Source organism: Protomyctophum parallelum (genome assembly GCF_964188405.1).
Source record: "Protomyctophum parallelum genome assembly, chromosome: 21".
Lineage (NCBI taxonomy): Eukaryota > Metazoa > Chordata > Actinopteri > Myctophiformes > Myctophidae > Protomyctophum > Protomyctophum parallelum.
Genome location: NC_139713.1, coordinates 11,249,829 through 11,265,359, shown reverse-complemented (window position 1 = coordinate 11,265,359; position 15,531 = coordinate 11,249,829). Strand labels below are relative to the sequence as shown.

General features: G+C 39.4%; 1 protein-coding gene across 1 annotated transcript; it reads right to left on the bottom strand.

Annotated features, from left to right (window-relative positions):
- Positions 1-214: 214 nt before the first annotated feature.
- LOC310878560 (TBC1 domain family member 10A-like) lies at positions 215-13,954 on the bottom strand. The gene is made up of 9 exons (XM_083792899.1): positions 13,328-13,954; positions 9,577-9,676; positions 8,595-8,702; positions 8,201-8,307; positions 7,852-7,966; positions 7,466-7,531; positions 6,239-6,428; positions 4,304-4,458; positions 215-3,906 (listed from the first exon to the last, which is right to left on the bottom strand). The coding sequence occupies exons 1-9, from the start codon at positions 13,531-13,533 to the stop codon at positions 3,520-3,522; spliced, it is 1,434 nt and encodes a 477-aa protein (XP_083649025.1). The 5' UTR covers positions 13,534-13,954; the 3' UTR covers positions 215-3,519.
- Between the last annotated feature and the right edge of the window lie 1,577 nt (positions 13,955-15,531).

The following is a 15,531-nucleotide window of genomic DNA, read 5'->3' as shown; positions in this document are numbered from 1 at the left end:
CAAGACCCTCAGCCAAGACCCAACCCGTAATAGCCCTGCCAATCGGGCTCAGCCCTATTAGCACGACAGGTTGATGGATTGTATGGATGGATGTAATTATTTTCTGATGTGAAGAGTGAAAAGAGTGTTTCACATAATTTGTTATTAAAACACAAATTTGTGTTATGTTCAAGAGTATTCTCCTGAGACAGACAAATAAAGACAACCTTGAACCTTGAGTATGAAATTTTATTAATATAAACGTGATTTGGTACAAAACATTTGGGACATACAATGATTTACTGATTTAATTTGTAAAATGAGAGGGAGGTTTGTACTATAAATATTTGAACATAGGACGACAAAGTTAACAAAGCAGGTTTCTTACTAAATTAATTATTCAGTAATGAGCATTGTGTAGCTACATACTGGAGTCATACTGGACATATTGTGATGAAAAACCCACAAAGACAGTAAAAAGATGAAAGCGTCCCAATCCTGTGACAAAGCTAACTGGCACCCTCTACATGACAACATAGATAACTACTAGTACCTGCTCTGTCATCAGTTGGTTTGTGTTGGATAAATTGTACATACAACAAAGCAGTGCTGTAGTCCAGGATTTTCAGACGGTAGACTATAGGCCTACCAATAATTATTCCATTCGTGACATGTGCACGTATAGGCTCATGTGTGGTCAAGAATGGATGAAATAAATGATTAGCAGAAGGTCCTTGCGCCTTGACACAGTATAGTATTCTGTGTAATAGCGTATAAGTGCATACTACACCACTGCACCAAAGCTTAAAATAAGCATAAATATATACTCTTAATCTCTTAACAAGAAATGGCTAAATTAAATGGCACTAAAATCACAATGCACGATCTATTACAGCGAGTTTCGGGAATTGCTTCAAATTGTGATTTGTATTTGTTGTCATAATAAAGTAGTCAATCTCTAACCAGGTTTATGTGGCCTTCAGACAGTTTAATGTTGACTTTATAAATCAGCTATATGAATTCACAGTATGTACAGGTAATCTCTTCTAAATTAGTGTTGAAATTACAAATGGTAATACATGCAGATATAAAAGCTTCATTGTTATCTCTTAAGACTCTTTAAAGGATTTGGCAAATAAATTGAGCTTTCAAACGGATGAAAATAAACCTTCTCCACTGTTAACTTCTTTGCAATTAGTGTCTATAGTAAATAAAATATATACCAGTACATATGATTGATAAGAAAATAGCGGAATTGACAGAGACAGTATAGCATTGATTTTCCTATAATGGGCTTCAAAAATTCATATACAAGACAAATCTAGTGATCATCTAGTGCAAAAGATACATCCTTGTTTCATTTTCATCCAAATGGAATCCATAGAAAATGTGTCCAATATGTTGCTTTGTGTACTCTTCACTTAACATTTAATTTGCAGTTGGAACAACATTTTCCATAAACAACATACTGTTCTTCTAAAGCTAGGTCTCTTCAATTGACCTTGATAAGATTTTTACATGTAGACGTGATCCCTATTATCCACATGAAACCTTGCTTCTCTATTCTTGGCATGTTACAATAGGCAAACATTCTGTGAAAATAACAGATCTACAAAGCGTGCAACATGTTGTCATGGAACGTGTTGTGGGCTTGTAAGTCTGCTATTTCTGCCAATTACGTTTAATGAAGGTTTAAGTGGAGGACCAAAACAAAACATAAGCATAGACTGTGCGGTTCATTTAGAGTGCAGTTTGCGAGGTTTCAAAGAAAAAACAAATCACTCTCTCACTGTTCAACGTAAAAATACAAAGTATGCACCTTCAGTGGCGTTTCTCAACTTTGTCTTACTTCATTTTCACGGACATCCACAGAAATAAATGGACAAGCTATTTGATGGATTCGAGGGAATCACATTTTAAGCATTGTAATATACTATATACATATTCTCCCATAAATCATTCAGAACATAAATCTAAATTCTGCTGTCCCTCTCCCATACTCTGATATAGAATATAATATGTCAAAACTCAGAATAAGTATAAACATGTAAGAAATAATTAAAAAACGTCTTTGGTTTGGTACTTTCCCTGCAAACTTTTACCTTCATTGGAGTCAGAATCAACACCTAAAGATCAGGGTTTTCAACCAGTGGTCATTGAGGGGGTTCTGGTGGGCCCCAGCTCAAGTGTTAATTTATTGTTAAACATCTGCATTGCTTAATTTACACAAAGTCTAGACAATTACAGAATGTTAAAGAATGTAGTTATTTTGTTGTTTGTTTGAACGTTTGGTGGTCCGTGGCTATAGAGGGTATGCGTGTGACATCATCATCATACCCGGAAGTTATGCGAGAAAAGATCGTTGAATCATTGCTATGCTTGTTACAGGCGTCTCTCCACCTCTTTAATGAACAGAAAATACAATTTCAGGTTGGGATAGCAAGTGAATCTGATCAGGAGAGAATCACACGCAAGATCATCGTTGGCTTAAATTTTATAGTGTTCAGGTCCAAATTTGTCTGCTAAAGTTTTTGTCACGTATGAGTTCTCTCTCCTGATTGGATACAATTGGTATCCTGACCAGAACATGCGTTTTCTGTTCAAGGGGTGGAAAGACGGGATTAAACAGCAAAGATTGCTATCAGAATATAGAGCTTTTGAACACTTATTTAATGTAAAATAATCCTTTACACAACCTTTAAATGTGAACGATTTGATTCAGTATAATAACTTAGTATAAGGCAGCTTGCAACTACTGTGCTGATACTAGTCTCTCCACATCAAATTCAAAAGGAAAAGAGGGCACTATTTCTCCTATATTTGCCGATGGGTTCTCAGATTGCTGTGCCGATGATGTAGTGATTAGTGCATGTGTCAAGAGGAAGAGTATCAAAAGGAAAAGTGCTCTTGGAATCAGTTAAAACTAAATCAGATTTCATTAATAAGAATTTACTATTCAAGATTATCAAAGGAATAGTTGAGGCAAATCATTTCATGATTTTCAATCATTTGTTATAGTTAGTGTATTTTCCTGCATGTCCAATACTATGAAGAAAGACTGTTACTATCCGACTCTCCAGCATTTTCTGTGTGCAAAACAAAATGGTCCCTTCTCCCCAGCCCAAATTGCCCCTTTGACAATTAATTGTCAGTGTATGTATTCAGGCCAGGGCTGTGGAAGGTATTAATTACACAGAGTTCTTTGATGATTGTCAGCTGTGGTTTTTCTGTGTACATGCAAGCAAATGTGTGTGTGTACGTTGTGTGTGTGTGTGTGTGTGTGTGTGTGTGTGTGTGTGTGTGTGTGTGTGTGTGTGTGTGTGCTGCAGGTCAGTTGATCGGACGGAATGGTATACGTTTAACCACTTAAGCCCTATATACTTATACTGTAGTTCTACGACCGATAGCAAAAATAGCCAATCTACAAGCTCACAACACGTCACCTTGCAACACAATGTAAGCGTGTAGATCGATATTGATGAAACTCTTGCCCAAAATAGGGATGCGAGTGGGGATCTCTTTAAATTATAATCTTCACCGTTACAGGTACGTGTCATGCTCTGCACTACTCAGACTCTCATTGGACGCATGGATGGACATGTGTTTGGGGTCACTAGGAGAAAGGAATGGTTTGGTCATCTCTGGTGGTGGAGACGTTGCCTCCGTATCATCTTCCCCTCCGGTCTTTTCCTTTGTCTCTTCTCTTCCCTGCACATCACTCTTGGATGCCAGCGGAGACTCCACTATGATAGTGGGCCTCTGTCTCAGATCCTGCCGGCTGGGGGGATCGGCGGTAATGATGGCCTTGGCACCGTGCATTCTCGGAGGGGACTTACAGTTAAGATCACCACGCGTTTCCTTCCATTTCCGCAGCTGGGCGAGGTGCTCCCTCTCGATGTCTCTTTCGGATACCTGCAACTCGATGATCTGAAACACGCAGAGAAGACAAGACAAGGAGAGTATTAATAAACATTTCTAAATTTAATACTAAAGATGTAATACATGGCTTTGCCAAGTTTTTACTTTGAAATATGAGAATACATATTCAGGGTTTTGAATTAATATTGTCAATTAAAAAGGTGATAATTACTGTAGGCTTTAGCCTGCAGTTTGTATTTGATTTTCCACAAGGTGGCAACACTGTATTATGAGACTGAATATAATATTTAAGATTATTGACATTATTTCAGTATTCAAATTAAATTAGATGGCTGAGCAACCACACATCAACTATGATGCTACTCTAGAAATATCTACTGTATAATATATATGTTACATTTCTGATCCAAAATGCTTTTTGTGAATAGTTGAGAATATAACATACCTCCCGCACTAGGAAATTGTCTTGCATGTAGCGCGGCTCTATCACCTTTAGCAGTGACATCGTCTCATACAGACCTTGACAGCTCTTAAGTTTCTCCTGAGAGCCCAGCATACATTTCAGCAGCACCAGGCCAACTCGGAAGATGATCTTCACACCTGAGAACAGAAACATACATTAAGAACAGTGCTTCTCCCTTTCTTTTAGACGGTGACTGCAATGTGCATTGTACTGAAATGCCTTGCAGGGGAATGTTTTCCCACATCATCCAATTTCTCAAATTTCTGCGCTCTCGCGCCTGCACCTCCCCACGCTTCAGTGTTTGCAACACAGTATGTCTGCCAATGTAATATTTTGCAATATTAAGGATTGTGAATTTGGCTAGCTCATTTAGGCCATTTGTAACGAAGACTCTCACTTCCATTTATATTAGCCGAACTGGGAGTGTTTGTTGGATATACAGTCCCCATATATGGGTATATCCGACTAGGACGTTGGGGCTATATGATATATATGTCAAGTATGACAACACCTATATTTGGCCTGAACCGACCTAGTGCTGATATCAGATAGATGTAAGATCTAATGTAAGATGTAGATCTAACTGGTTTAGTCATCGTGACAAGCATAGTAGTAGAATATAATTATAACAAGGGTCGGCTTCAGGGAGAAGCGAGAAGTCGAAGCATCCTGGTTTAAAGGAGAATTCCATACTAAAAGGCTTTCATACCTTTCTTTGTAGTCGTTACGTCCCCACCAAAGAGGTCTAGGTGTTATTTTGTGCAAAAGCTCCTTATTGGCTATTTCCCCTACCATAAGCCCTAAATGAATTGCATTGGATTGAATGGGAATTGAATGGGGCTATGGGGTGTTGTGCTAATTCGCTTATTTCCATCGCTCAAAATTATAATTATTTTGTATATATCCTCTCTTCATAATGTAAATAATATCCCAAGTGGCACACTTTACTACTTATTTAGATGGAAATAAGCGAAGTAGCACAACACCCCATAGCCCCATTCAATTCAATGCAATTCATTGAGGGCTTATGGTAGGGGAAATAGGCAATAAGGAGTTTTTGCACAAAAAAACACCTGGACCTCTTTGGTGGGGACGTAACAACTACAAAGAAAGGTAAGAAAGCCTTCTAGCATGGAATTCTCCTTTAAGTTCTAACCAGACCACTGCGGCGGGTTCTAACCTAAGTAATCAGCAATAGAGCCTTGAGCTATTTTATACATTGATTATAATATGATAAAATAAGTAAATGGGGGCGAGTATTACATTGATCTGCACTTGTTATATCTATAGACAACCAGAAGAAAGAAAACCTTCATCCTGAGCATTGTAATGTCTGCTTCTTGTCCAGTCATGTTAAGGGGTGTGTGTGTTGTCTCGTCTGCAACATAATGCAATCTACAAACCTACTGTTGTAATGAGCCACTTATGATTTGCACAACTGTCCAATGGAACAATACATGAATCCCAATGTTATACTTCATCGTACATGGTGGTGTCACGTTGTCTACAACAGTGGTTCCCAAACTGACCCCCATTTGAAAAGCGGGACCCCCATAAGAGAAGATTTTTATTACGGTTCTAGCAGTGATTCTGAAACATTTTCATTTGAAGCACCCCCAGTTGGACCTGCATTAGGCTATGGACCCCCATTTAATGGTATTTTTATCTCTGGAACCCAATTCATATTGTAAAATCAATGTTAATTTAGAGTGTACAAATGGAACCAAACGGACCCGTCAGGGTCCTTTTGGTTCCATTTGTACACTCCTAGACCCCCTAGAACTCCCTCAAGGACCGCTGGGGGTCCCCGGACCCCAAGCCCACGCTTGTAGATCTGCTTTTTTTTCCCCCTCACATTTTTGCCGCCAATAGGAATGCCAGGTTGAAAGTGTTTTTTAATGAATTCATTCATCTTGCCTTCACAGAGGAACATGTCCCAAACACGCAGAACTGAGGCCCACGGCAGGGTCCTAGAGAAGGCACACATGAACCACTCTGTCATGTACAGAATGGGTTCCAGCTTGTGCTTCTTCAGGTGGCGGAAGGCCACTGGACACACCCTTTTCAGCAGAGCATAGAGGATCTCTCCGTCCAGCTGGATCGCTTCCTACGGGTCAGCATAGAGATGGACAGGAAGGGAAATGGAGAGAGAGAATGAGCGTGTGTGTGTTTGTGAAAGAGAGGGGGAGAGAAAGGGAAGTAACTAAGTAAGAATGAACAGAATCTTCTCTCTCTCTTTAATCCGATTGAAATTTTATGGAGGCTTCATTGCCTGGTCACCCACTTAAGCAATTAGTGTATATCATGGTCAGGCTAGAGACACACGAGCAGCAACATACCCGGTAGTGTCTTAAGCCTGACTAACACATTGTAGGAGGAATCAGCTGGCGTCTGACATACGTATGCCATTTGTGTTTTGCTTGTCAAATCAGGTGATCTTTGGCTCATTCTAGACCTTTAACCACATGAACCCTAGTGTCCCTATTCTGGGCATGTCAGAACAAAATAGAACATCTACAACGACAACGCTTGAGAATCAGTTAGCAAAGTACTGTACCGTATTGTCCTGAATAAAAGACGACTCTGATTATAAGATTGTTCAAGACTCATTTGTGGAAAAATAACATTGAATGTCAAATAGTCTAGTCCCCGACTATAATACAAACCCGTTTTTTAGGATATTCCCATTAGAAAAAACGTAATATTTAATAGGGTCCAATAGGGTATATAGAGGTATAGGGTATAACAGCTCGAGTTCCAGTAGTCCATACAAAATCTTCTGTGTTCAGAGAGTTAAATGAACATTGGGAATGTTACTGTGAAGTAATTATAGACACATTCGAAGTCTTCATACTAGAATTGTCCTACACACAGACAATTGTTGTAAGTTGTTCAATTTCCAACAAAATAAAATGTTGAAAATTGTGTTTTTGAGCTGACTGAGATTTGTTTTAACATATACCTGACAATTATTAACATGCTGAGTACTGTGAATATGTAATCTAATTTTTGAGTCAGCTTAACTGTAGCACTTTCTATAGTTCATGTTTTGCATCAAGGCATGGACTAGACTACACTCTAGGTACTAGAGAATGTGCCACAATTAAACTTTTTTCACTCAAGCTAACAAGATGTCAGTCTCACCAATCCAACACTGTAATATCCAGGAAGGTACTTCTCACAGATCTGGACCAGCCCCCAGAACGCCTCCTACAATAAAACGAAATTATTTCATATTTAAAAGTCAAAGGCAAGGCAAAGCAAGTTTAAGTTTTAAATTTAAAGCACATTTGAAACAACAAGAGTATTTTCAATGAGTTCATCATGGCAAGTGTAATAAAATGATTATAAAACGTCTAAATATTTAATCAAGCAACTTAAAAACTGTCTGGGGTGTACAGAAAAGCCTGAGTAGATGTTAAAACGAAGTGTTTTAAAGCGAAAATACCCCTTTAAGGCTGTGTGTGTGTTCCTTAAACAAACTGGCATATCTTTGGCAACATGGTAAGCGGGTGCTCATGTGTGCGTACCTCTGCTGGCATATGCATCAGAAGCACAGCAGCAATGGGAGCCTGGGCCTGACAGTAGCCCTCTTCTGGACGATACAGAGTGTAGGCCTTCAGCACACGGAACAAGTCTTGCTGCCTGCGAACAATATGCAAAAGAGACACCATTTTAAATCACTCCGAGCTCAAAGCTCAAAATGCTGCTTATGCAACACATTATATAACCAATAACCAATACTACTTGATTTATCATGCAGATATGTAATGAATCATATTTTGGAGAACCAATTCGGTTATAGCTTTTTCATATACATATTTTGCTTGCCAATACATTTGGAATTTCCCTCTGCTGTAGATTCTGATTTATGCTCACCCATGCCCTCCTCTCGCCACAAACATCTCGTGGAAAGGGAACTGTCGATGGAGGTCCCTGTGTATCACGTCTATCCACTTGGGATCTCCTGGCTGGCTGTCCAGGTCCTGAAATGTAGTCAATCATGCAAATACGGTATTAACAGCACAAGCAGTGGTCATAGTTTCATTTGGGAATTATTTGAGTTACCAATTGTTAATTGTTAGTCAATTGTTAAGTCCTCGAAAAAAGAAGCTGGCTGAATCGGTTTTGTGGAGGATGTTTTTGTTTTCGCTATACAATGTCTCAAGGAATGTTTTACAACTATATAATTAAACCTTGAATCTTTTATCATCAGGAAACTTAAGATTTGCCTTACCTAATCAGTGAATTTAACAATGAAAGTATGGCTGACCTGAAACTTGCCCGGGTTCTGCTCCTTTTTCACCTTCCCCCCAGACAGGTAGAGCCATGCCCGCCCCCGTAACGAGGGTGGGATTCCCTTTTGACAGCGCAGTTTCACCTGACAATTAAAAGAATACCACATGTTATTACTAGAGAAATCTATGTAGTGAAGAAACTAAACAACAGGATAACTTGATTGGCTATTTGCTTTTTTTCTGGTAATGATTTGTTTTTGGCTATTTGCCTTTATTGATAGTTATTAGTGAAGACAGACAGGAAAGTGGGAAGGAAAGAAGGGGAGAGACATGCAGCAAAAGTCGTCATGAACGGGACTCAAACATGCGATGTGCTGTCAGGCCAGAGCCTATATGTGGCATACGCCTGGACCACTTGGCCAGCGAGCGCCCCTGGCTATTTGCTTTTCACTTATGGTATTTTAAGTGTTCAGATAAATTAAAACATGGTGTGCACTGTGTATACCAGTATGCATTTGTGACATTTCACAAAAGTGAAGGAGGCAAGGAGAAAAACCAGCTTCAACCCATAATAGATAAGGGCTTTCTTTTAGATGGAATGTGAAAAATGCTAATGAGACATATTTGCAGAATATAAGTGCCAAGTTAAAATCAAAACAAGCAATTTATCATTTTAATTGACGATATCCACACAGTAGCCATTTTTATTGTAATTATTTTTATACTATAGGCGTTGGCTTGGGTGGGACGTATTACTTGACTAGTTAAAGCACAAGGACCAGTGTCTGCATTATTATTATTACTATTGAGAATTATTGGGTTTTTTCGTACTGCCATTTGTGTCTATGGGGGAGAGAGAAATATCTGCATGAATATTTTTGTCAATTGAGAATTCAATACATCAAAATCAGGCTACATGTCCTACTTAAAATTTAACATTAGATGATCAAGGAAAAAGACAAGAAATGTCACGCTGCGCCGTCTTTTTGGTAAAACCAAACCCATATCAAAGCATACCTTCTTGTGTTTTTTGGCCATCCACTTGTCCCAGCTGCTGAGCATCTCTAACCATTTTCCCTCCCGCTGTCTCAACACCTCAGGAGGGATGTCTCCAGCACTTTGGAGACAGGAAGACAGGTATTAGGGCCAGAAAAAACAAACAAATTAGTGTGGTAACAGTTTGCCATTCCAATTTTGAGTTTGTATACCCAGATGGAAACAATACTAATGCAAGGAAGATGTATGGGCCAAAGAAGGACGTTATAATCCTAATAGAAAATAGCCAATATAATAAGATTTTTCTCCATCATTCAGAGACCAAATATAACATAATTTGGCCGACATGTAAGTTGAAAGGAGGTTGTTGATGGAAGGCAATGATGATGGGAGCATACACTTTGGATAGGCATAATGACGCATTCAGATTTCAGCCACTCAACATAATGTACTTTAAGATAAATAAAATGTACTTTGTGAAATAAATTTGTTTGTTTTTTAATAAGGCAACTTCTGCATAAGGAGCAGTGTTAGAGGCTGTGCATGCAGGCTGATTATCATAAGCTGGATTTGTGTAGATAGAGGATCAGATTTACAACCAAGTGGACACAGATAAATCTCAGGAACACAAATACAATAAGGCAAATGAGGATGCTACCAATTTTGCTACGTACTAGTAAGTGCACGCTGTCGTGCTAACCGCACACACATAAACACAATAGTAACAAATGAGGATGCTACGTACTAGTAAGTGCATGCTGCCGTGCTATTTAAACCGCACACACATAAACACAATAGTAACAATGAATGAAGAATAGACATAAGGTGTGGCATGCACACTTTTCATCACTTCCTGGTATTCATGATGGGAGAGGCCTGTCATAGGAGGGGGTGGGACAGTGCCTGATCTCTTCCACACAGGAAATCTGTCCTCAGACAAAACATTGGAACACTTGCCACTGCCAGTGAAGTATATGGAAAAACAGGAAGTTGAGAGAGAACTTTCCTCTAGTTATTTTCTTTACGGCCTCTTGACATTCTCTAATATCTCACTAAAGTCCTACATTATGATGTTATAAAAAAAATACTGAGACAGGCACTAATTATATGTTTTTATCCTACATGACAGATTATATATTGCTGGAGAGGTTTGCCCCGGTATGTTACAAGGAAAGGATCCATGGCACAACATGGGCCCAGTCTCACTTCTTTTCATAAAGTAGAATTTGTCCGAGCCAAAGCTTTCCAAATAAGTAGACTTACATAATACATACATTTAAAATATTTCACATACTGTACAACAATGCGATTATTAACTAGAACTGAGCGATGGATCACTATCTACTAAGCTCAAAAGCTATGCAAATACCTTACATGCAAACATCTTTGCTGAGATGTAAGTCTGATACAAGCCATTGTGTAACGTCATTTTAAAATATTATTGAATGGACAAGTTATTGATTATACAAGTTGTGTGGTTGATATAATTAAGTCCGGGAATTGACATTGAGGTGAAAATGTAGAAAAACGCTAACAAACAAAATAGAATTAAGAATTAGGCTAGCTCAGGTGGTCTGGTAATAATAGGCTAAGCTTGTCATCCATCAAACTAGAGAGAAAAAAAGCTTGAATGCATCAAGCAATTACCAAATAACTTCTCATTTGACTTACAGTATTTCCTCTACAAAACTGATTCAGGTGACTTGAATAAAATTTTGACCAGCTCAGTGGCCTTGTGGTTATTGGTTAAGAGTGTCCGCCCGGAGTTTGGGAGGTCTGGATTCAATCCCCTGGCCAGGACATTTACAGGATCTCCTCACTGGTCAACAAAAACACCTTGAAGACCCTAACATGAGCCTCTTGGTACCACAGCACCTCAAAGGCCCTTAAAACAAGGCTCCAGACTACCCAAAACAAACTGGTCAGGCTCCTACTTGGCCTCACCCCCCATCTTGCAATGGGTCTGGTCCACAAGATTAGATACACCACCAAGATACCCATGTACCTGTCTAAATAGTAAATACTTCCTTAATGTTAACGAAGTCTACACCCACAACACCAGAGGGAGTGCAACAAACCATGTGCAACCCAGATTCGGCACAAACAAGGGAGTCAATTATTTTCGCTCCCATGCCACCAAAATGCTGCTACTACCAACAGTCATTAAGACATGCAAATCCCTTGACTCCTTCAAAACCGCTCTCAAAGGGCACCTACGGACGGCTGCAATTCGAAACTGGCCCCCGTAAAATCTGAATCCCCCCCACCCCTTTTTCCCCCTCACTGTATACGTTTCTTTTCCCTTTTTACCTCCTTTATGATGAATTCCTGTTCTGTTCTTTGTCTATATAGAAGTGTCTATTTGTTTTGTACGTCTCTAAATGTTTTGATGAATTGAACAAGGCGAATCCTCTTGTAAACATGTGTAATGCTTTATTGGGTCGTCCACTCACAGTTAACAGTCTTTGTATCGAGTTGTGCTTGAAATGTACTGTAATTCTGCAAACTGTTAATAAACACTTCAATAAATCAATCAAACATACCAAAGACTATAATGAGAGTATGAGACCCCATGCCTCCCTGCTTGCCAGTCAAGTGTTGGATTTTTGGGGGTAAGTCCCTGCAACATACCAGTGTCAGGGGACCTACTTGCCCATCGTGACTGAGGGATACACTTGTACATCAAGCCACCTAACGCTACAAAAACAGGAGATAGATAAAGATAGACCCCTGCCCTTTGGGGCCACATGGATCAGGAACTGTTGGTTCCCAAGGCTATTTATTTACTTGAATCAAATTTGGATTAATGACCAAGTAGGCAAGTACCAATCAATAGAGGAGTTGTTTAAGCCCTTTTAATCAACAGGGTGTATGTAAAAAAAAAAATCAACTGCATCATTCAGCCATTCCCTGTGCTGGCTTACTAAATCAAAAAGAAGTGACGAAGGATCAACTCAAGTTAAATAACAAGCAACATTCTGATGACCACACCAGGTAGACTAGAGGAGTGTTTCCTGTTCATCTGGTCTGGCAATCCTATAGAGTATGCATTTCTTAGTGTGTGTTATGCAGTTCATAACTTCATTAAAGGACCACTTCACCACTTTTCAACTTATCTGCATATAATTGGTCCTCACTAATGTTCATGATAAAATAGCACATTTCTTTTTCTACTCAGTCTGTGTCTCATAGGAGGGCTGTGGGCAGTTCAGAAACCCGTCCACCAGTGACATCATCGATGGGGAATCCAAACTAATAGAGTCTAGAAAGCCAGCATTGCAACCAGGAATAGTCTAGAATCTAGACTATTCCTGGTAAGTTGCAATGTGAAAATGGAAGCCATCGTTCTCACGATAATACAAATCTATATAGTTTAAAATATATATTGAAAATCTGCCTAACGATGATGTCACTGGTAGACAGGTTTCTGAACTGCCCACAGCCTTCCTATGAGACACAGACCGAGTAGAAAAGACATTAGTGAGGACCAATTATATGAAGATAGGCTGAAAAGTGGCGAAGTGTTCCTTTAATACAATAATACATTTCTTCACTTCTCTGTGGTTACCATGTTTAATTAGATCATGCCAATTCAGTCCATTCTGTGTCTATATTGCTTGTCTTCCTTTCTATTTTTTATCATTTTCTTTAAAATTGCAAATGTTGTGAGCTATAAGGAAAATAAATGTTACAATAGCCTACATTTGAAACGGAATCTGATTCACCAACACTATTCAGGTGAAATTAATTAATATCAAGAAATGCCACTTACGATTCGTCGGCACATTGCTGGCCATCCCTGAGGAATCCATATCTGTCCGTTTGTCTTTCTCCAGAGTTTGCATAGCCGTTCACCTCCGAGTCGGAGGTGAAAGAGTTGTCTTCTTCCCCATCAGCTGTCTTCGTGGTGCTTCGCAAACTTGTGCTGGACTCTGCTGAGTGGAGTCCATTGCCAATGCCTTGTTCAATTCTTGCCATTTAACTTAACATTTAGCATTAGCTAGTTCACATCTAACTCACTAAGGTCAGCCTTACAAACTTCCTGGACGGTGTCAGTGTGTGACATCTCCATGAACACGAAGAGCGTCCGAGCTGTTCCCACTGGATTGCAGTAGTTAGATAACTAATGTTTTGGTGCTTCAACTAAGTCGTTAAAATGAATGCCTAGCAACTATAGCTGGTGCCAGCAGTAGTAGGCTGGATAGCTTTTTATGTCATCTAAAAAATATTTGTCGTCATCAGACATAGGTTATGTTGCCGTCGTGAAAAAAAGGAGGTTAAAGTGACAAAGAACCGCAACCAGCTGTTCAAATAATGATGCTAAATAAAACGTCGCAAGCTAGCTGCTAGCAAAGTAAAGTAGCTAACCTGCTAGCATCACAGCTGTCAGCTGACAGACACACACCTTGAATGGATCTGAATCCCTGTTGTCAGCAAGTATCTGAGAGCAGCTAGAATGCTGCAAACACCTCTGTCCTGTACTGCCATCTAGTGCTACAAATGACAACCTCGGGCCGTGCTCCGTGAGGGCGGTGTTTAATAATACTTTATGAATAGATTAAGCAAAAATCTACAGATGGCGGGCAAGTAAACATTATTGTTTACTGTAAACATTTTTCCCTCGTGTATTAGAATGTTAATGAGCCTGGTGCACCGTGCAGCTGAAGTAAATGAGCTGAACAGTATATCACTATATTAGCCCATAAACAGACGTAAACTTAAAGACTAAATACTCAGGCAAAGTTACGGAGAATAGGACGGACGACGGTGAAGGCAGATGAAAGTTTCCAAGTGTCCATTTTATTTGCAGAGTTCAAACAAAGACAGCAGATCACACAGCCAGGCAGGGGCATGGAGCCCCATGCCCCCTGGACAAGCTCCTTCAGCCTGTCGGCTTCCGGAGCACTAACACACTCTACAGACATTTCGGTAGGTTTAAATACAGAAACATCAAAGGCAACAAAGAGAAAAGGTGGTCTCAAAAACCCCTACTCCCACTGGAATCTAAAGTGGTCACCAGGAAGAACAACCTGCTATCAATAGGTCAAATCTTTTTAGGGTCCATAGCTATTTACCATACCAGAGTACCAGCTGTGAACTGGTGGCTCTGCCCTGTTGTCTCTCCCCCCCATGCCGGGAGCAAGAGAGAGAGAGAGACCAGGGTACATTTTTAGTTAGAGGTGAAACAATCTAGTCTGTCTAATTTAACATTAGGCTATATTTAATGTGAATTGTGATGATTCAATATACTTCACAGCCATGCAGGTGAGTGTACTTGGGTCAACAATGTTTAATAAATCAACAACACTGAATGTCTTCTTTTAAACTATTCCTTTCTGCTTCTCTGGTGTAGTTGAACTTGATCTGAGTTACACTGTCAATATTGCACAGTGCACACACACAGGTACACACTGCACCATGTCTTACACAGGTGACTAAATAATATTGCCTCCCTAGAATATAATTTTAGTGAAACGTTTCATTGTTTCAACATACAAATTCTGTTTGGCATGGATAACTAGTTTACCCATGGTATTAATCTGTTGGTATAGTTTTTTTCCACCGTGAATGACACAAAGTCTTGTATGTCTCAACATTCCACTCATTTTAAGACATCACACACAAAAAATGACATATGCGTAACACTTTAGATTCAGAATAACTATTCTTAGACAATCATTCATAAACAGTTATTGACATAAACAGTTATGTTAATAGTTGGAGATCAGTACTCCTTTAATGGTATGGGCACTTGTCCCTTCCCTTGTGCCCACCCAAGTAACACAAAGGTTTTTCTTTTGATTCCCATCTATTAACTGCCCCCAAATCAGTCCTAGAATGTTCACTCATTTCATACCGTCTGTGCAGAGATACGGTATCATTATCAGTGATACAGTATCACCCAAGTAGCCACTACACACTACATTAACATGTATTTTGTAAATTGAAAAAACAGTATGACAACATATTTCAAAC